General features: G+C 38.7%; 1 protein-coding gene across 1 annotated transcript; it reads left to right on the top strand.

The window, feature by feature from the left end:
• The first annotated feature begins 1,742 nt into the window (after positions 1 to 1,742).
• LOC139720497 (plexin-A4-like) lies at positions 1,743 to 21,959 on the top strand. Its single transcript, XM_071631854.1, has 13 exons — positions 1,743 to 1,795; positions 6,769 to 6,834; positions 7,526 to 7,591; positions 9,445 to 9,511; positions 12,035 to 12,188; positions 15,670 to 15,770; positions 16,199 to 16,298; positions 16,645 to 16,730; positions 17,703 to 17,810; positions 18,046 to 18,209; positions 18,908 to 19,046; positions 20,863 to 20,997; positions 21,876 to 21,959. Exons 1-13 carry the CDS (start codon positions 1,743 to 1,745, stop codon positions 21,957 to 21,959), a joined length of 1,323 nt encoding a protein of 440 aa, XP_071487955.1.
• The last annotated feature ends 581 nt before the right edge of the window (positions 21,960 to 22,540 follow it).

Genomic DNA, 22,540 nt, shown 5'->3' on the forward strand with positions numbered 1-22,540 from the left:
CATACCAAGTTCAGCATCAATTAAAGTATGTCACTCCCAAGCGTCACTTGTTGAGGATGTTACATTGGTACGCTTATTTTGTTACCAACTTTTACTACCAACTCTTGCTACCAAGTTCTGCTACCAAGTTTTGTTACCAACTTTTGCTACCAACTCAGTCACGCTAACGTGGAACACCTTTCACAACCATATGGTGGCACAGATATCGTTGATGGCACGGGGTAAAGTGCTATATCGCACCGTTACCAACATCTTCAGGTGACGACTGGAACTTGGATTGGGCACAGGGCATATGCGACAAGTCACATTACCGCTATTCGCGGAATCCAACGGCGACGACTGGAACTTGGATTGGGCAGGGACTATGCGACAAGTCACATTACCACTATACCCGAAATCCAACGGCGACGGCTGGAACTTGGATTGGGTACGGACTATGCGACAAGTCACATTACCAATATACCCGAAATCCAACGGCTTACTAGTTAGTCTTCTCAGGAACATGTGCCACCATTCTATAAGTTGTTATATTGTGGTAGAACCCTCAAGAAGACACAGTGCAGACAGCAATTCAGGAACACATGTATAGTTTACTACATACAGAAGTGAACATGAACAACACATTGCAAATGTATCATACACGGGCTGTTTGTTGCGGACTATGTCACACAACGGCCAGTTTATATGCCTCCCCTCCTATCGCGGATAAAGGAGGCAATGCCGCACGGCCGTGACTAACGTGGAAAATACCCGCAGTAGTTGTTCAAATTATTTACAATGTTGGCGTGGTTATTAAATTCGTACAACGATTATACATTTTAGCAGTATCTCTTGTACATGGTTACTTTAATTCGGCATGTATCATCGGTCTAAACCGGAGTTTGTATTGAAATAATCCAAACTTGCCCATGACAAACAAGTAACCACATATCTAATAATAAATATTAAAACTCATAATAATGCACTACCACATTACAGCATTTGCCAAACGTTCCAATCGTGCCCCCTTTCTATGCTATAGGCACAATCGATCATAACAAATTATAATCGAAACGGTTAAATCGAATCGGTTCCACCGAATTTCGTTACATGGCTTCCCTCCCCATGCAGGCTTCGTCCCTGGAGCCGAACACATGAAGAACAAAAAATGACAACAAAAATGTACTACTAGAAACATTATTGAACGCTTTGCTCCTTTACAAAACTCTACGTACAGTCCATAGCATCGTTATAAGACAACTACAGTCTTTAGTTCAAAGCTGTCCAATTGTCATATAGACTAACTGTTCGTCAGAATCTCATCTTTTAAGAGTTCAACAGTCTCTTCGTTTGGTTTCCTGACCTGGCTGCTCCCTTGCAGCAGACAGGCCGACACGAGAAATGTCACACGTCACCCTGGCATGGTGTGCCAGAATGAATCCGATGTATGACGAGAGGAACGGGCGTGCCCCAACGGAGAGCGGCTCCTCGATCGGGGTAGATAATCAGGTGGTCTTCCCGGTGACCGAGAATAGCGTGCAGGTGAGGAAGAGTCGTCACACCGGCGATGTCCACTAGGTAGCTTTCCCGCAACCACTGGTGCTGTCGTGCTGACGCTGACACGTGTCCCTGCTCGGCCTGTAGAGAACACCTCTGAGTCGTCTCTCAGAAGCTGGTATGCCGATGAATTGCTTTCTGGGGGAGTTTCTGTCCAACTGCATTGACAGAAGTCCACCAGATGTGGCGGCACACGATTCTGAGATATGCCTTCGTCGAGAGGCGTGGTCTCCGTGTCGTCCTCAGCAAGACTGCTAAGGTTGGCTGGCGCAGTCCCTTTTACCAACATCGGTGCTGTCGTTGCTGCACATATCTGTTTCTCATTGTTTATACATGGGAGAGATACCCATGGAGTATGCAGCTGCATTATCTGGAAGTCGAGCGTGGTTTGCAGACCAATCAGGAGATCCAGACCAAGGATGCCCTCAGCTCTTATGTCAGCTACTACCAAGTCAACATGGCACAAGCAGGAGCCAAGCTGAAGTTCCATGGTTGCATGTCCCTTTGTTTTCAGCCGAGATCCATCTGCTTGACGAACGATGCTTGTCACTGGTTCAAGTGGTGGCTTTCGCTCAGGTCTCATTCGCAGGTACATTCCTTCTGAGACATATGACTGCGATGCACCACTGTCTACCAGAAACATCACCTCCTGCCCATTCACGTTCAAATTCACGCACAGTCCTTTCTGGAACGTGGATGACAGAAGTGAAGCTGGGGAACTAGGTAGTGGCGGTTGAGATGTCTCTGGTTCGGATGCCTCTCTGGCTGGTGTGCACCCGTCGTCTGGAGGATTCCTACCCTCCTTGGATGTGTCCTCCTTGTTGTCAGAAGGCTGGCTGTCCTCCTTCTGTTCGCTTGTAGGGAGTGTCTCAGTCTTAAATGCCAAGTCGTTTCTCGGCACTGGCGCTGGCTGCTCCTTCTCCCTCTTCATGATGAGATCGCTCACTGCTTCGATCATGAGAGTGGTGTTATTTTCACACACCCCCATGGGTTTGTCAGCAGTGTCTTCATCCTTCACAGCCACTACGTTATCTTCCTTCTGTGACAACAAGACACGGTTATACTGCCGACGATCACTCTCCATCCGCAGGAAAGCTTCTGTGTTGAGAGCAGCTTGGATTGTCTCATCGAGCGTACGAGGCTGAGCCCGCAAGAGGCCGATTCGGATATCCCGGTCAACTATAGCATCGAGAAAATGACCTCGAGCCAATTTATCTTCGCCCGCTTCCTCGAATTCAGGATATGCCGTGGATGTCAGCTCGCGAATGCTCTGTCCTAGCTCCTGCAAACTTTCCTTCGGTCTGCGTCGCCTGGTACGCAGTTCTGCCAGGAATACTTCTGAATGCGAAACAGGTCCAAAGCGGTGCTTCAGGCGGTTCATGAGTTCTTGGTACGTCAGTTGACGTCCCGTCTGCTGTGCTAGTACTTTGACAGCAGCTCCTTTCAAGCTGGCAGCCAGGTACTGGAGAGCCTCCACTTCCGTCCAGCGGTTAACTCCAGCGCAAGCTTCGAAATGACAAAGATAGTCCAGCACAGGTCCTTTGCCATCATATCTATCTGGTATGACGGCCGGTTGGTTGCTTCTGTTGTCCTGAACATCATAACGACGTCTCTGGTCCCAGAGCTCTGTTCGACGTCGCTGGTTCAGTCCAAACTGGTGTGGCATTACATCTGGTTGTCCTTCAAATGTAACAGGCTGGTCACTTGTACGAGACGAATGCGACTGCTGCATTGGAATTTGATGCTGCTGAGGTAGTAGCTTTGCCGATGGCGGAGCTGACATCTCCACCTCTCTATTCGCATCTCCAAACAGCTGAGGTGACACTACTGACGAGCGTGACAGTGACGACTGGTTACGGCGCCCTCCAAGTGTCATAGGTGAGCAGCGTAAGCTAGAAACCAAAGTTGGTGCTACTTCAGTTTGCTTGCGTACCGATTCTGACACCTGAGCAATCAAGTCGTCAATTTCGCTAATCTTGCTCTCCAGCAAAAGTGACAACTCCAACAATGGCGTTTCGCGTGCCATAGTGAAAACACAGTTAACTACATTTATTCATACAAAAGTTACAAATAGGGATCCCACTCCTGACACCATGTGTGACGAACTCGCCTTCTCGTCGTGAATTTAAGAGAGTGTATTTGACTGTTTGTACAAACGTCTCCGCGAGCCGTGTCAGGATGGCCGAGTAGGCGGGGTTCGTTTTGTTGCAGTTTACAACGATCCCTTTAAATCATTAAAACTACAAGTCTGTACGCTACCATGTATTATGGTGTGTCAGAAGCAGCTCACGAACACAAGCGGCACACATACCAAGTTCAGCATCAATTAAAGTATGTCACTCCCAAGCGTCACTTGTTGAGGATGTTACATTGGTACGCTTATTTTGTTACCAACTTTTACTACCAACTCTTGCTACCAAGTTCTGCTACCAAGTTTTGTTACCAACTTTTGCTACCAACTCAGTCACGCTAACGTGGAACACCTTTCACAACCATATGGTGGCACAGATATCGTTGATGGCACGGGGTAAAGTGCTATATCGCACCGTTACCAACATCTTCAGGTGACGACTGGAACTTGGATTGGGCACAGGGCATATGCGACAAGTCACATTACCACTATTCGCGGAATCCAACGGCGACGACTGGAACTTGGATTGGGCGGGGACTATGCGACAAGTCACATTACCACTATACCCGAAATCCAACGGCGACGGCTGGAACTTGGATTGGGTACGGACTATGCGACAAGTCACATTACCAATATACCCGAAATCCAACGGCTTACTAGTTGGTCTTCTCAGGAACATGTGCCACCATTCTATAAGTTGTTATATTGTGGTAGAACCCTCAAGAAGACACATAGTCCATGGGCCAGGCCAGATATTGGTACCATCTGAGGTGGCAAAACCTTTTTGGTGTCATTTTGTTTGTCGGGCATAGATATGCTTATCAAGCTATGATAGCATTTCCAAATGAGTAGCTTAGTCATAGTAAATGAATTTTTAACCAATTTGGTCTCGTTGTTATATCCCTATACTTCTGAATCGAAACTAACCGCCATACAAAGAAGAGCACTGTCTTCTGTATGTTCCATAGAGCTGTAAAATGCAGCTCTATGGTATGTTCACAGGTGTTCTGTTGTAAACACGGTGCGCTTAGTCTTTATTCAAGGCAGCGAAGGGAATATCCAAAGGTTATGATGTCCACAGCGCTTAGTCTATATTCTAGACGGCGAAGGGAATATCCAAAGCGTATGATACAGTGTATATCCTTTTATCTAAAAACAACAACAACAACAAAAGCAATTCCTAGTGAATTTTACCGTATTTTTAAATCATTTATCATTTTCCGGTGAAAACGCTATACGGTGGAAACGCTGATATCACGCCAATGTCGCTTTATTTCCCTCCAACAATATAAGATAATGCAAAAACAATGTACCGGTACACTACGATACATTATAATGAATGATATTGTAAATGAACAGAGTGATTTTTGTTTAAAACTGATGTATTTGTTGATAGGGTAGTATAAAAACAGTATAGATAATCCCTTTTATGAGGAACTTTAGATATGATAACGGTACATTGGTCTAGATAAAGAACTAAGCGCACTGCGTGACAGCTGTGGACATCATAACCCTTTGGATATTCCCTTCGCTGCCTTGAATAAAGAATAAGCGCACCGCGTTTACAACAGAACACCTGTGGACATACAGAAGGCAGTGCTCTTCTTTGTATAGCGGTTTAGTTTCGATTCAGAAGTATAGGGATATAAATACGAGACCAAATTGGTTAAAAATGCATTTATTATGACTAAGCTACTCATTTGGAAATGCTATCATAGCTTGATAAGCATATCTATGCCCGACAAACAAAATGACACCAACTAGGTTGTGCCACCTTAGATGGTACCAACAACCCATTTTTCGGGGCTTGGCCCATGGACTAACAGCGCAGACAGTAATTCAGGAACACATGTATAGTTTAATACATACAGAAGTGAACATGAACAACACATTGGAAATGTATCACACACGGGCTGCTTGTTGCGGACTATGTCACACAACGGCCAGTTTATAAGCCTCCCCTCCTATCGCGGATAAAGGAGGCAATCCCGCGCCGTGACTACCGTGCTAATTACCCGCAATAGTCGTTCAATTTATTTACAATGTTGGCGTGGTTATTAAATTCGTACAACGATTATACATTTTAGCAGTATCTCTTGTACATGGTTACTTTAATTCGGCATGTATCATCGGTCTAAACCGGAGTTGGTATTGAAATAATCCAAACTTGCCCATGACAAACAAGTAACCACATATCTAATAATAAATATTAAAACTCATAATAATGCACTACCACATTACAGCATTTGCCAAACGTTCCAATCGTGCCCCCTTTCTATGCTATAGGCACAATCGATCATAACAAATTATAATCGAAACGGTTAAATCGAATCGGTTCCACCGAATTTCGTTACAATATATATATATATATATATATATATATATATATATATATATATATATCATTGCCATACAAATGATTAAAAAACGCCTACTTGATGAATTTCTGATCTGGTAGACACAAAATGATGAACTTGAGCCATGTCAGATGTATCGATTCCCTTAAAAAAAAATAGTCGGCTTGCAGGTCAGGGACACTGAGAAAAAAAAACAGGATTTGGGTTCATCTACGTCATCTCCTTCATTATCGTTGTTTTTATTGCAGTATATGGAAGACTTCATGGAACAAACAATAGTGTCTTTTTATCGGTCACTGAAGGATGAGGAATCTACCGTGGCTTTCATCCAAACTCTTGAAATGCAAAGGCAACACGAACAAAGTACAAGGTAATAGGACCTATCGCAAGTATGAATTAAAGAATCAATAGTTTTGGAGAGAGCAATTTCAAATAAAAATGTATGTGATTTTTTCACGCCTTTATACTCTGATGAAAGATGAAAAGGAGTCCTTAGGATGAAAATCAACTGAACTTAATCCAGGAATAAGAACAATCCCTTGGACGTTGTCTGTATCGTTTTCATACAATCGTTTTCTTTAGTTTATTAACCGACTTTGTGAAATAGTGAGGATAACGTTAAGTTTGCGGGGAAATAACGAAACGTTGCAGAGGATGTATAATCAAAATCTGAAATAAATTCATATTCATTTGCTTTTATAGATTCATGATAAAGATCCACATTTATATTGATTTCCTTGCCAGGCAACTGATTGCATCACTTCTGTCTCTTATCTACGTGAGTGAGGGCAAGAGCATCTATTTCTCAAAGTGAGTGAAATTACGTCTCAGCAGAGTAGAAATCAAATACAGTCGCAAACAAATCCAAGAGATTTAAGTCACTATGAGTGCGTCATGGATGTCCAATAAAGTCCTTGAGTAAAGATTAACGAAAACTTGTTTTAAAGATTTTACAGTTTAACAACCTAATTGTATATCATGACTTCTAAAACGGTACAATGTAAATTGAAGTGGCAGCAGTTCTGGATTTTAACATTGTTTAAAGTGAATGTTACTGGTTGGTATCATGACGCAGCTATGCCAGTATTATTGACCATGCGTGTGTTGTTGTTTTTTTTTAAGCTTATGAGGTAAATCGGTGCTGTTGGGTGTGATTTCCTATTTTACATGTCCTAATAGTGCCGTTATACAGTATCTGTGTCACCCTTTAAAAGTCAAATAAAGTGCTAAATAATTTTGAATGTAAGCCCACATTCAGTCATTATGGCAGTCGCACACGCTCTTTATAATAATCTTGTTCAAAAGTGATGTCAATATAATTATGTATATGCTTCTCGTAAAAAAAAAAAAAAAAAAAAAAAAATTATCGTCAGTCATTACTGTCAATATGGCATTCGCCCCTAAGAAGATATGAATTGAGGTTAAATCAGTTTGATATTTGCTCATCTACTTTTCGGACAATGTATATAACTTGTTTTTCTATGAAAAGGTTGATTTCCAGGCTGGTTTGTGACAGGGTTGCCGTCACAGCGAGTTCTTCGGGAAGAATGGATGAGCTGTTTGGCAGGTAAGTATTAAAGATTGAAAAATGATACCCAAATATACTTGATATTATATGCACACTGAGTGTATAGGTTGATGTTTGTTGTTCCGAAGGTCCGTACTTTGGAAGGCTTGTTTTTTTCAAAACACAAATTTCTGGTACCTAAAGGTTCGTATATCCGAAAATGATATGAGGTTATAGTTATTTCGAAGTTCGTTAATCCGAGAATGAAATAACAGTTGTTATTCCGCATGTTTGTTATTCTGAAAGTTCGTTCATCCAAAAGTGATATCATGTCTGTTTTACCAAAACTTGAATAATCTATATAAGACCTAAAAAGTATAAGTTGCTCATCAAGATGGTGATCATGATGATGTAGAAGAGGGAGGGGAGGGTGGCATAAAAGAGGAGAAAATACTTCTTTTTTCATCGTTGACTTTACTGCAATTAGTATTGCATTCCAGTATTTGTATGTCTGTGTTTGTTGCCGTGTAGGTGTGCGTGTTTCATCTAATTTTCATGGTTTGATAGAGCCTACCATTCAGAATAACGAAATGTTTCTGAGTCAATATAGGAATAGTGTAGAACACATCACTGAAAAAAATCGAGCATTCTGTTGAAAAATGAATTTTCAAAGTTTAGGTGCTGCCATCGCTGGATAAGAAGGCACAATAGTTTGCGACGTCATAGTACACAATTCCTTTGATATATTACTGACGTTAAGGCCACTATTATTCCTCTGCTTTTTAAAAGATGTATACAGTCGATTGAACTTTCAGTAAGCTTGGAAAATAAATTTATTCACACTTTCTTCTCAGTCAATACGATTCAATGATAAACTTTGAAGAATGATTAACTTGGGTGTTGCACTTTACAAAAGGCAATTCTGATCGCTCTGTGGCACCTTTGTCATGGGAAGTTATAACATAACTATTATCAATAAACACATCCGTGGCATCTGATTTTCTCTTTGGATGTCTATGTGATGGTGTGTATTGGGCAATCGTGTTATCATAGACTTTACTCTCTTTCGTTGTTACTTTCGGGTGTGTATTGTGTGTTCGCTTTTATTACTTTTTCTAAACCATGAATATGTGCTTTCCAGTTCTGATTTATGCTTATAATGATACAAGTTCAAATGACATGGTTTTTTTTCTTCGTTCGTTTGTTCGTAGTTACTTTGCTTCTCAAATGAAATGAAATGAAATCAAATTAAATAAGATTAAACAAAATCAAATCAGAAATGAATTACATCAATATGACAAATTTAACTAAAACATAACCAAATGACAAAGCAACGACACAAAAGTGCAGTGTATGCTACATGCATTAAAAAAAAATCTTTGTAAAACATTTAGAGTTTCATATTACAATACAGATTAGGCAGTAAATTTGATTGAATAACGAAGCAGGAGACTGTCAGCATAAGTATAGCTTGACTGGGCTGATGGCCTCACTTTTTTTTTAATCTTATTGTCTAGTCATCCTTTGATGATAATAATTATGCCTTTTCATGTTTGCTGTCGATTGCATTGCCATATCATCTACTATCTATATGAAGGTCTCTCTTTGAATAGGTTAATTCTATATGGGAATTATCATACCCTGCGATTATCTTCTGTTGTTTTTGGGTTGATGATGTTGTTGTTGCTGTTGCTGTTATTATTTTAAAGAGAACTCGATGTAATGGAAATGAAATGTTCACATGGTTGTGATAACTGGCGATAATTTGATATCAGTAAAAGAACGCATTAACGCTGAATTCTTGATTTGATTGCCTTTATAGTTTTACCAATATTCTTTAGTAGTAGTATGGCGTCATCAATATTTACCGGGACCAACCTTTACTTTTTTGTTGTTGTTATTGCTTGCAACAGGTCGGAATCCATCGTAGACAGACTGTTGGCTAATTGGTTTGCTTTGTGCATGTGTGGGTACATCAAGGTAAGGATAAAGGTAGTCTTCTCAACTGTTTCAATATCTCTAAGCGATATACATCAAGAATATTTTTAATTCTTCCGTGATTTATTGAAGGTGAGAGGCTTTTGCGAGTTTTTGCTAATTGGGTCGTTGATCTTAAAGGGAATCACTAAAATACACGACAAGCTATTTTTTTTTCCATCCGAGTTCAAAGAAAATTGGTATCCATTACCAAAGAATCCACCTAATATAAGTGTATGAAGAGTGTGACTGTAAAACGGATATATAACAATGTATATATGTATAGATATAGACATATGATTAACCTTGAGGAATACAGTGAGTTTATTTTGAAACAAAAAAGGAAACTCATGTTTTTATCGTTGCCGGTGCTAATACAAAATGCTTCTTCTTTGTTCTGTACTTTGCAGCAAATGCTGTACCCGATGTTCATGCTATATCAAGCTTTGAAGTCTCAGTGTGAAAAAGGACCGATCGATGCTGTCACTGAAGAAGCATATTTTACTCTGGATTACAATCGTTTGTTCGACCAGGACATCACTTTTCAAGAAGTGGTAATTACCCATGAGACGTTTACCACCTCGATATATGCGACATAGGTTTGGAGAGCACAATGTTATTCAATACCACTGTGTTTCATAATGTACACAGCTTCCTTAGACAGTTAGAGGATGTAATTGCCAAAAAGCACTAATTCTGATGTAGCAGTTGGTCAGATTGAATCATACTTAGGTAAAATTCAAGATTGGTCTCTGCAAAATGGTTTGAAATTGAATCTTGAGAAAACTGAAGTTGTGGATCTCGTCACAAGTCCTCAACAACTTTGTTCGTCAATGTTTGCGATACTCCTGTGCTGCCAATTTCTAAGGCACGTGACCTTGGTGTCATTATCCAAGATGATCTTAGTATGAAAACTCACATCAATAACATACATGTATGCAAATATGCAGCCATAGGTCTACACAGGATTGGGAAATTGAGACACGTTCTCGATAAAGCAACTACAGAAAAACTGCTTCATGCGTTTATTTTTAGTCATTTGGATGATAATAATGGTTTGCTCATTGGAGTTCCAGACTCCCAGATGAAAGGACTCCAACGGATACAAAATTCAGCCGCAGGGCTTGTGACACGTAAAAGGAAATTTGATCATATAACTCTCATTCTTCGTAGCCTTCAGGTTGCCAATAAGAGCTCGTATCAGGTTTAAGATTTTGACCATTGTATTCAAATGTGTTCATGGAAATGCCCCTGAATATCTCAGTGAACTCATCAAGCCATATCAGCCTGGTCGTGCTTGTGCGCTCAAAATAAGAAAATCTTCTCTCTGAAATAAGTGTCAAATCTAAGATATATGGTTATAGGGCTTTTGGAAAAATGGCCCCCTCATTGCGGAATAATCTCCCTCTCAGTATTAGATCTATACATTGGGTTTTGATAAATTCAAATCTGTGTTAAAAACTCACCTTTTTGACAATTGTTGACTACATGTTTCAATAGAGAAATATGTGATCGATTTTGTTTTCATAAATTTTGTACACGCATAGAGACTATCTTCATGATCTTAAGGTATTATGCGTTTCTAAGAACTGACTTTTATTATTATCATTACCAATTCTGTCTTTGTAATATAGTGTATTATATACTTCATCTTTATAATAATTGCTTTAAGTCGGTTAAGTGCCACGGAAAGAAAATCTCTTACGAATCTGGAAAACGAAAATGTTTTCATAACCGTTGTGAGAGGTACTGTATACAAGTTAGCTGTAGTGCAAACTAGTTCCACACGAAACAGTCTATTTGTGCGAGTACTTGTGTGTATGAGTCATGCAATAGATCGGTAATACCTTATTCTTCTACAATCAGAATAATGAACATTTTTAAGACCATAAAATAAATACTACTGGATATCTTATCTTTCTGGGTAATACAGCATTTCCCAGACCCACGTTGATTTTGACATAACACGCTACAGGCCCGGCTTCGCTCATAGTCACACCATATCTTTTCAAAGCAACGTTGATTCTGGATTTGCACTGTAACCCAAGAAGAAGTTAGTAAATAGTATGCATACTGCGACGATTTCACAATATTTCAAGAATATAGAGCAATAGTTTTCGTAAATGATGGCTATCGATCGGGGAGAATTGTTGGTCTTTTAATCATTTTGTGACAGTAAGGTCGATTCTATTTTTTTCTGGGCCCCGTTTTATCAAAAAATATCATCGATTGTAAATTTCCCTACCACACAGGCTGCCATAGACTTATGATAGAAATCGACTATAATTATAATCAATTGTAACTCTTCATAGAACAGGGCCCTTGTGTTGACACTATAAACGAAAAACATTGTATGCAGGCAAGAGGTGAAAATAAGTAGCACTTCCATTGTTGGAAGACATTGTTTGTTTAATGCACTTTTTTGTTTTGTGTTTGGGATGTTTTAAAGCTTATTTTCGAAAATGTCATACAGTAATTAAGGAATCATATTAAAACAGCTATCTGGCGTTGCGTTTCTTCTTCCAGGTGCTTTTTGTTGTTGATGAAGACGACAATGCCTTCCTTAAGGTAAAAGTGTTAGATGTCGATACTGTGGGACAGACAAAGCAGAAAATCCTAGATTCTATGTGGAAAGTTGGACATCGTCTTCTTCCGACCGATGGAGAGTCTTTGGATGTAGGTAGGTCTTCAAATATTCATGAACCACCCTGGTTCATGCAATACTTGCCCCATGGCCACATGACATTAGTTTTCTCTAGTATACATTCCATTTGATCACATGCTAGAATGAACCGTGTGGGGGCACAGAAAAGTTTTCGCTTTTTTTGTATGCAGAACTTGAGGCAGTGTGTCAAAGAGAGACTTCCAGTGTAAAATCTCCAAACAAACTACCCAACCACATTATCTGGAAATAGGTGAAATAATCGTGGTGTAAGGAAAGTGAAAATTATGACAAGGACAATTTGGAAATAGTTTTAAAAGCAAACGACTGTCCTGTGTGGACTAATGTGAAAAGTAACAGGTTGCGTCTTATGATCTTTTTTTGAGATTTTATGCCAGTGTATTTATGTCGCCCGTGGAGCGGACGCGTGGCATAGGCGTTCACTTTCCGTTGTCGTAGTCAACAATTTGATGTACTCAGTAACTTTCTACAGCGTTGAGTCATGACCACCAAACTAGTATCACAGATATATATCTTGAAAAAATGTTGGTCAGGTTTGAGTGTGGGTGATCGAGGTCTGAGAAGGTCAAAGGTCAATGAACTTTCCTCACAAGCTCCGTACTTGCGTGTTTGTTTGTTTGTTTGTTTGTTTTTTCTTTTTTCCCCTTCCACAGGGTTCCTTTATTGAATAATATCAAATATATACAAAAAGAGATATGTATGTACATGCAGATTTAACACATGATATTCTTGGCCATTCTAAATACAATAAGAACAGCAAACAGTTACAAAAATCAATTATAAATTGCAAATTCTTTTCAAAGTGTCAGAAAATTGACTGACAAATCATTTCATAAGAAAACACAATCAGAAACATTTAGTAAAATGTAACCACTTTTTCATAAATTTCTTTTCTTTCATATTTGTTTTACATATATACTTTTCCATATCATAATAACTTTTTATCGCTGACATGATTTGTTCAAAAACTGGCAAACAATATTTGCATTTGGCTGTAAAAAATTTCTTTCCTTACTATAATCATAATGCAATTGAGGGCACTGTTATTACGTCCATAAAAACCAAATAATTTATTTTGATTTGTAAGCTTAATATGAATAGCATTACGGGACAGCCAATGCTCAAGTTTTGACCATATCTCGTTTGATAATATATACAAGAACAAAATATATGCATAATTGTTTCTTCGCTGTTATTACAAAAAGTACATAAGTTATCTGTTACTAATTTAAATCTCAATAAAGCGTCTTTCATATAAAGAATTCTATTTAGCATCTTGAACTGAAACCATCTCATGTCTACATCGACAGTTGAATAAAAGGGAATTTGGTAATAAAAACTCCAAATGATATTGTCAAAATCAAACTCCTGTTTCCATTTTATAAGACTTTTACATTCCTTTGTCTTATGTTTCAAGAAAGCCTGGTAGATATGTGCACAACCTTTTTTCACTTTCAGTATTAAAAACAATGTTTCAGGGATAATACATGTAGGTTCCATAATCTTAGGTATGACATTTTTATTATAACCAAATCGAATAGCATTACACAAACCATAATATTGAAGAAAGTTTACTTGTACATTGTATTTACGTTGAAAATCAAAATATGAAAGTAATTTTCCATCTGTTTCTAGAACATCGTTAACAAAACGTACCCCCTTAGCACACCATGACTTATAATAAATTACATTATTATTAACTTGTATTCTAGGATTGTTCCAAAGGGGTTGACATGCGATATTATCTACAATGGACTGAGTTAAATCTGAAAAGGCTAATAATACCTCTTTCCAAAATGGGTTGCGCATTGAAATGGCTAATTCTTTGTAATGTTCAGCCCCCATGAATAAGTGGAGAGATGTGTATGATGGAGGCAAGAATGTTTGGAACATATGTAAAGTGAAATTTTCGTTACTTGGATAACAAAAGAATCTTCTTATCCATGATATTCTGAGTGATTTAGAATGTATAAAAATATCTGTCATTTTAACCCCACCATCACTGTATAATTGGCACATTTGTTTCCTACTTATTTTATCAGGTTTATCGTGCCATATAAATTTATAAAAAGATCGGTTAACATCATTCATAATTTCTAATTTTGGTTCTGGAAGAGATAAAAACAAATAATTCAGTTTGGGTATCAATAAAGATTTTACTATCGTTACTCTCCCTAAGGGAGTCAATGTTCTTTTCAGCCATATCGCTATCTGACGTTTTATCTCTTTAACCTTTTCTTGATAATTGTGATTAACCATTTCAGATAATTTAACTGAAAAATCAATGCCCAGGTACCTGAAATATCCTTCAGATATCCAGTTTAATTTGTACTCGTGTAAAATCTCTTTTTTGAAAGTTCTGTTCTTCCCAATCCATATTACTTGAGTTTTAGTTACGTTAATTTTGAGGTTGGACATATTTACAAATTCATTAAGTATTGTCAGAGCACTTTGTAAATATTGGGTTGAACCGTTGAGTGTCAAAAGGGTATCATCTGCATATTGCAAAAGTTTAAGTGATTTCCCATTCATATGCAATCCAACTAAAGAATCCGAGTGTCGTATTAGGATACCAAGTATTTCACTGACTAACAAAAAGAGGTAGGGGGACAAAGGATCTCCCTGGCGACACCCTCGTCCTATTTCAAATCTATCTGTACAGTATCCGTTAACTAATACACAAGAGGATGCATTTGCATAAAATAACTTGATCCATTTCTTTACAGATGGACCGAAGTGAAAAAAATCCAGGACCTTGAATAGAAAAGTATGCGATACGGAATCGAAAGCTTTTTCGAAATCGATAACAAGAAGCATGCCTGCTATATCATTTAATTCAGTATAAAGTAGCGTGTCATATAATAGACGTATATTTTCGCCAATGAAGCGACCACTCAAAAATCCTGTTTGATTTTTTTATGTACTATCTGTAACTTTCCACAGCTTTGAGTCATGGCCATCAATCTCAATACAACACTGTTACATAACCTGAAACATGCTGGTCAGGTTGGAATATAGGTGAATTCCGACAAGGTCACAAAGTCTAAAAGCTCTATGAACATTTACTGATAAGCACTATATTCACAATATTAGGTTGTCCTCTGGAAAGCTTTTAGCTGTGGTGACCACTTTTTTCTTCAGCTTTTGTTCTTCAGATCTTTACAACGTTTCCCTTCTTGGAAGCTATGTCAAGTTTACAAACCATACACATGGTATACAACCTGCGATATGCAGGCAAGTCATCTTGCTTGTTTGCTTGTTTTCCGACGATAATGAATATCGTAATCCTTAGGGAGATTTGAACTGTGTCCTCGTGAACAAAAAATCAGTACAAGAACACCATGAAGAACAACAACAACAACAACAACAAAAAACACACCAGCAACAACGACAACAACCCGCGAATATGTAACGAATAAAACTCTGTTCAAGGCTGAATACCCCTTTTCCTCCTCCCCCTGCTATTTCACACTCAAAGTTTGGCTGAAAGACGCCGGGACATATCTGATCTTGCGAGATGAAGACGAAGGAACTGATGGTCATGTTTCGGGAAGAATGAATACTGTGAAGACGTACGGGGTAAGCGCCAAAACATTATAATATGATGGTAGGCCAAGCCGTCCTAACCCTGTAATTCCTGCAAAGTATGTTATAGTTTTTGTTATAGTCTCTTAATCATTGGCACATTGGCACAATAGGGTAAAAGAGGGTTTTAGTTGACATGAATGCCGACACAAAAGTGAGGTGGTCAATATATCATGCAAATAATTAGGGTATCTCTGACTCCTTAGAGGCGACATTTATGAATGGGAAATACATATATGCAAAAGAGGTTTAAGATTCATCTGAGTGTATCCACGCAATTTAATACATGCCAATAACTCATCTTTTCATCGGCAAGATAAATATTTGGATAAAGCCCGTGTCACACTATAGATCATATTAGTAATATGTAATACTCCCGAGACTCATCTAAACATTGCATCTCTCTCTCTCTCTCATACAAGTTGGATCATGGATGTCGAGTCTCTGTCAGACCAAAGGAAGCTATGGCGGATTCCAGTGGATATCAAGAACTTGTTCCCTCCAATATTTTGTCAAACAAATGTAAGATTTCCTTCCTCTACCTTGCTTACTTTTATGCTGTCAGTTCTCTGACAATTAGATTTCATATACGTAGGCTATTTATAAAGAATTCATCATCTCGGTATGAGTTAAGTGTGAAGATTCATCTTGATCATTCTATTCGTTCCTTTGAAATGTTTCAATTATTTTGAGTTTCTGCACCACTACTTTTCTTGAATGGTTCACATTTTCAACGGCAACGTCCAACTTAATCAGTACTGCACTTTGCGAGTACAGTATTGTATGTGTAACTTAGTTTGACCCTTGTTTCCGAGTCTATTGTCAATCCTCTCATACAAGGGTTGTTTTGTATACTCTTATTTCTCAGACGAAAGTTTGACAGCAAATCAGACGTCAACTCCCCCTGGCCCTTCGACCCAAAACCCGACCAACCTCGGGGCAACGCATCTAAAGGTAAGGGGTATATCTGTCTGATATGACTAATCAAACATCAACAGTTAATTTTCCGTAAAGATTCATAAACCTTGTGGCGCAAAATTAATGCCAAGTTATTTATGAATCTTTTGTACTTCGAAATCAGCTTTATGCTGCAACGTCACGTTGAATTTGACGATAGGGAGCTTTAGATTTGCAGCGCGGATGTTTGAGACGACGCTTGAGCTGGACGTTCTCCTCTTCCTTCCCTGCGTCGTGTTGAAAAGCAGCTTTAGATTACGCCGAGACGCAACCAAAGAGATTTTTTCCCTCTCCATCATTTATTGGGGAAAAGCTTTTTGGACGCAACCTACTAGTATAAAAAATAAAATGGCGCCCCCTTTAATCAATGCATGAAGTTAGTCTTTACGTCGTTAATTGAGCGGACGTAAAAATAAGCCAGAACGCGTGGTGAAAACTCAGACGACGTGAGCTATATATAAACCGACTTCGATACACGATTCTGCGTATTCTCAGAACATGTTTTTCCTCTCTGAACGTCCCCGTCGCAAAAATGTAAAGCTCCCTAATTCATTAAGTTTAAAAGGTCTAGTAGGAATTTCTTGTAATATCGCATTTAATCCTTGTATTTCATCTCGACTTCTGGTCACAGTGGGAAATCTGCGCCACATAAGTATGATACAGAAATAGGTCTACACTCTTGCGGCGGTATAAGTTTCGATAGCTGTAGTCGGGATGACACATTGCATGTATATCAACCATTCCGTCACTTGGTGATGTAATGTCTCATTCTAATTTAGGAGGAAAAAGATACCGGATGAATTCTCTACAAGCAGTGTGATAAGTGAAAACAGAATTACCCAAGAAAGGTGTTATCTTTCTTCTCAAGAGAATAATTATCAATAATCATTCAACATCTGCTTTAAATAAAAGCAGACATGATTTGTGGTTACCTCATGGCACTTGGAATTACATCATTACCTGTTAAAGGAAACTCTGCAGCTGAGGACGGATGACACCAACACCCCAGTTCACGTCACACAGGGGCGCGCTGGGCTGGGCAGAGATCTCGCTATAGCTCACATGCTGACTACAAAGGTAGGCCTTTCATACAGATGTATTATTTACATGTTCATGTTCATATTTTACCTATTGTTCACGTAATGTACATTTTAACCTATTGAATACTCTAATATGATCATAATTTCTGGTAGCAGTAAGAATTTATAGAATTGTTATCATCTTTTCTCCATCGTCATTCTTGTCATTACCATTTCTGCTGTTGTATGAAAATGGATGAAGAAGATGAATGAGAAATTCTCGTTCTTCACAGGCTGCAGTCAGTCCATACGTGACGAACGTTTTGGAATCGATGTTCAAGTTCCCACAAAAATATCCGCTCCCGGTCAGATATCTCTTCGACACCTTTGACGAGGTGGCTAGAGAATATGCAGTTGGCAGTAATACCAACGTGGCGGAAAGATGGAAAAGGAATTGGTAATGAAACGTTGATATAGCGTAATTTGATAAATGTGTGGATTATCTAACTGTAACCCTACGTTTCCAAAACTCGTGTTCTCAAGGCCCTGAAAATGCATCTGAGCCGATCAACTTCATTTTAACCGTGACAATGTGTTAAAAGACCATATGGAAACAGTAGCAACAGTGACCATAACCTTGAATACCTTTACGATCAATTACCTATGCATTCTTCATTATAATTGTGCAGCTTTTGATGCTAGTTTTGTTTTTTCACAGTGGGGTCATTAAGTTTCCAATCCTTTCCTTTCTTCCACACGTAATTAAGGGTGAATCACTTCACATGAATGAGCGCCCAACTTCAAAACCTCTCTCCGGTAGACCTGTTGCAATTCCTGTAGGAACATTGAATATTTATGACTTCTTATCAACCTCTAGCTTTGTATCTTCGCTATTAGAATGTCACCTTAAATCAGAAATTCAATTTGATGACTTTTAATCGGTTTTGTCTTACCGACATTTCGGCTGATACCAATGTTATTAAGACATTCACCATTCAAGAACTTCAGTGGGTATGGGGGGGGGGGGGGGGGGGGGGGATCGCCTTCGATAACTTTCCGTGCCGAAGCACTGTATCGGCGTTCTGAAAAATTAGTGTTACGTACACTTAAATTTCAGGCATTTTACATGAAAATGCTCTTTCTGATTCCTTCCAGCTTGACGCAATTCTGGGTGGGGCTTCTCACCAGCATTCCTTCTCTGTTCAACATGCCGAGGTCAGACCCAGCGGATCAATGCCTGAACGTGCTCGTTGACGCCATCAACCACGCGTTGAAAGACGAGCCACCTCCAGAGGTTCGTCCGCCTTGGTCTCTATGTTTGTAACAGCAACGGTTGCTAATCCCGAAAATGAAATGGTTTATCGAGCATGCCGAAGGCTGAAAATAATCCTCCTGTCATTCTTATTGTGTCATGAACTTTTAAAATGAATTACTTTTCTCCTCATTTCGAAATTGTGTTGGAACCATAAATGCTGACGTGAAAAATATTTATCTAGTAATAGCGTACAAACTCGAAGAGAAGTAACCCCGTATAATTCTTTGCATTGGCGAATGAATATAGAATATAAACGTCATTTAGCTAATTATGAACGGTGATGACAATAGTTCCTGTGCTTTTTGCCACGTTACACATAAATTCCGTATGGACTTTAAAGAAAGTTTCGGCGATGGTCTGAAATCGACTATTAAAGAAATAAATGAAAATGTTTTAGTTCATGATCTGCGTCACCGTCTTGATCCAAGAATTTTCAGAAACAGTGATTATCATCACGCACTAGGGGACATTCAAGATTTTACTACACTACTCCTCAACCAATGTCCAGGATGTGTGGTCAGAAAACTCAGGTTAACCCTATTAAGCCGAAGCTATTTTGACCCCTCTCAGGCCCAAGGGGGGGGGGGGCGGCACATTGTGCCCCTATAAATTTTTTTTTATTATTTGATGTATCATCGTCATATTTGGCACATGGGTAGAGTAATTCATGCTCTACATGGCAGTACATTTGAATTTTCTCAAGGTCACCCATGGAGGGCGCTATTTACCAAAATATAAAGAAATACATAAGAAATATGCTAAAAACATGATTTTTCTGTATAATTTCTTTATCCCCATTATATATGTCTTATTATACACCAGTCATTTCCATATTTGCCAGAAATGATAAGCAAGTGGAATCTTATCATTTGTTATGGTTGAAATTTCTCAAGGTCACCTCATGGGGGCGCTATTCATATCCACATAACGTAGTACATTATGAGACCTGAGATGAAATGTTTGGGATGGGTACATGTAGTTATGACATTTCATATTTGCATAATAGTAGAATTTTGAGATGGCCAATTAATAATATGATGAACTAGTGATATTAGAGGCATAACTTCGTTGAAGGTATCAAAATAACACAAAATAGAAGGGCAATCTTTAGTAAATAATATTGTTTTCAATTATCTCTATTATATCTATTGTTTTATGCCTTTGTCACATAAAAACAAAGGAAATAATCAGAAAAACTTTCCAGGACCATAATTACTTCTAATTTTGCTCCTCCAACAAATTTCAGCCAAGAAACCCCCATTTCATACACTGTAATGCTGTTAAATGAAATGGGAACAGAAAAAAGATGCAAAATCTGACTTACATGGTTGTCAGTTTACGGTTGCCATGGCAACCAGCGACATCAACTTTAGCTTAATTATACATCAAAATGTTCGCAATAAGATTTTAGGAAAAGTCACCAAATTTGGTTGAAATTAGATAAAGGGATAAGGAGTGGCAAATGAAAATCTGGTAGGGGGGCACAATGTGCCCCCCCCCCCCCTTGGGCTTTATAGGGTTAACCTCTCATAGATACTTGTTAACGACTCAAAATTCGATCTTTGTTTTAGCAATACTTTAATCTCGAGACTCAAAATGGTAATATCAATACTGTTCGTGAAAACTGGGATAATAATCATTATTATGGATATGACACAATACGTTTGGGGAAAATGAGCTGTATACAGGGGAGGTCTATGTGTAGCTAGCTCCGAGCTCCGTTATTATTTTCATTGAGAATAATTTCATGTACTAATATAATCATACTTGATACATTGTACCATTTCAAATTCAGACTTCAACGCAACAACCTTACTTCGGAGATTACGCGCTCCAGTCGCGTATGGTGTCCTCCTTCTGCAACGGCGTGGCAGGTCTGCCCCAAGTACGCCAAACAAAGTTGTTCAGTGCCTGCGCCTCTGTCACAAAGGTACTCAAACATTGAAACCTCGATAGGATATTTGTCTTTCTTTTCACCGTGTACTCATAACATATCCTGCGATAATCCATGGATGTTGATTTCTTCAGTTCCTTCCCCGACCCCAAACGCTTCCAGCTGATAAAGAGTAGATGCCATGTGGCTAATCTGCTCTGGAGTTTATCATGAAGGGCGATGATATTCTGGTATCAAAACGACCGCCCTCCCCATTTGACAGGTGTCCTGGAAAGTTATCGCGCTGGAATATAGTTTGATGTGTAAAAGCTGCGCTTTTGAAATGACGCAAGAAAAAAATCATTATCATTCCATTCTTAAGATACATTTATGGAAAGGTGATGCTGATTGTTGTATAAGTAGGACGTAATTGTGATATTCCTTTGCGATGGAAGTGCTGCCATAACAAAGTATAAATGAATACCTAGAAGATATATTCATGAAAAAATTTAATGTAGAGTCAGTTTGTTCAAGAAAGGAGATACTTGTGAGACGATAACACCAATTTTCAATGACTCATATAAAAAAAAAACAACTACAGTGTATGTAATACTTCAGACATGCATACGATGCTTTTCGTAAGCAAAATCATATCAAACCTTTTACAAGTTTAAAAAAAACCCGCCAACTCTACCGGATCGAGCCATATGAAAAGATACTGAAAAAGAAAGGAAACACAAATTGATGATGAAATCAAATGATATGGGCGTAAAAGAAATGTATGATTAAACAGAATCTAAATATGTGATAATGCAATGATTATACTTTACGAATCTATTTACTTACTGAACGTTGAATGTACCGTATCAATTGTAATAAATTGATTATGATGCTGAACTTTGTCATTAACTGAACAAATTTCACTTTTGAAACAGGAGTTCCGAGGGCACTTCAGCCATCATGCCGCACTCCTGCAGCTCTTTAACCTGACCAAACACGACCTGCAAGACATGCTTTAGTGAGCACACAAGACTTCTGGCCGTCGGCTTTATCAACGTCAAAGCATCACTTCAATACAAGTTCACTATAAGACAAGACATAATTTTGTTCTCTCTATATCCCATTTGTGTACGTCAATGTATGGATTCGTACCAATGCAGTGTCAGAGTTTCATAAAGCAAGGTCCGCGTAGTACTAATATTATAGTACGGCAGATAGGTGAAAGAATTGTGGGTTTGGTGAAACAAGCATGACATTTGGCATGCGTGTAGACTTTGCCCAAGTGGTGATTTTTAGATATAGGGCCATTGCAGTTTCGGCCTGTGACAAAAATGGCGGCCATTTTCCAAAATGGCCGCCATCGTATATATTTAAGTCATTGATATTGGAGGTTAGATCAATTCTTGGGATGAAAATCTTTCTCCATTATGGTATAAACCACACATCAGTAGTTCTACTGTTCAGATAACATCTCAAATTCGACCTGTTTGAAAATGGCGGCCATTTTTCAAAATGGCCGCCATTTCTCGTTAGAAATTGTTGACATTTCAGTGTAAGTGAGATCAATTCTAGGGGTAAAAATCTTTTTTCATGCATTAAG

This window comes from Diadema antillarum, unplaced genomic scaffold (assembly GCF_040938485.1).
Source record: "Diadema antillarum isolate AM-2024a unplaced genomic scaffold, OU_Dant_1.0 scf00000011, whole genome shotgun sequence".
Lineage (NCBI taxonomy): Eukaryota > Metazoa > Echinodermata > Echinoidea > Diadematoida > Diadematidae > Diadema > Diadema antillarum.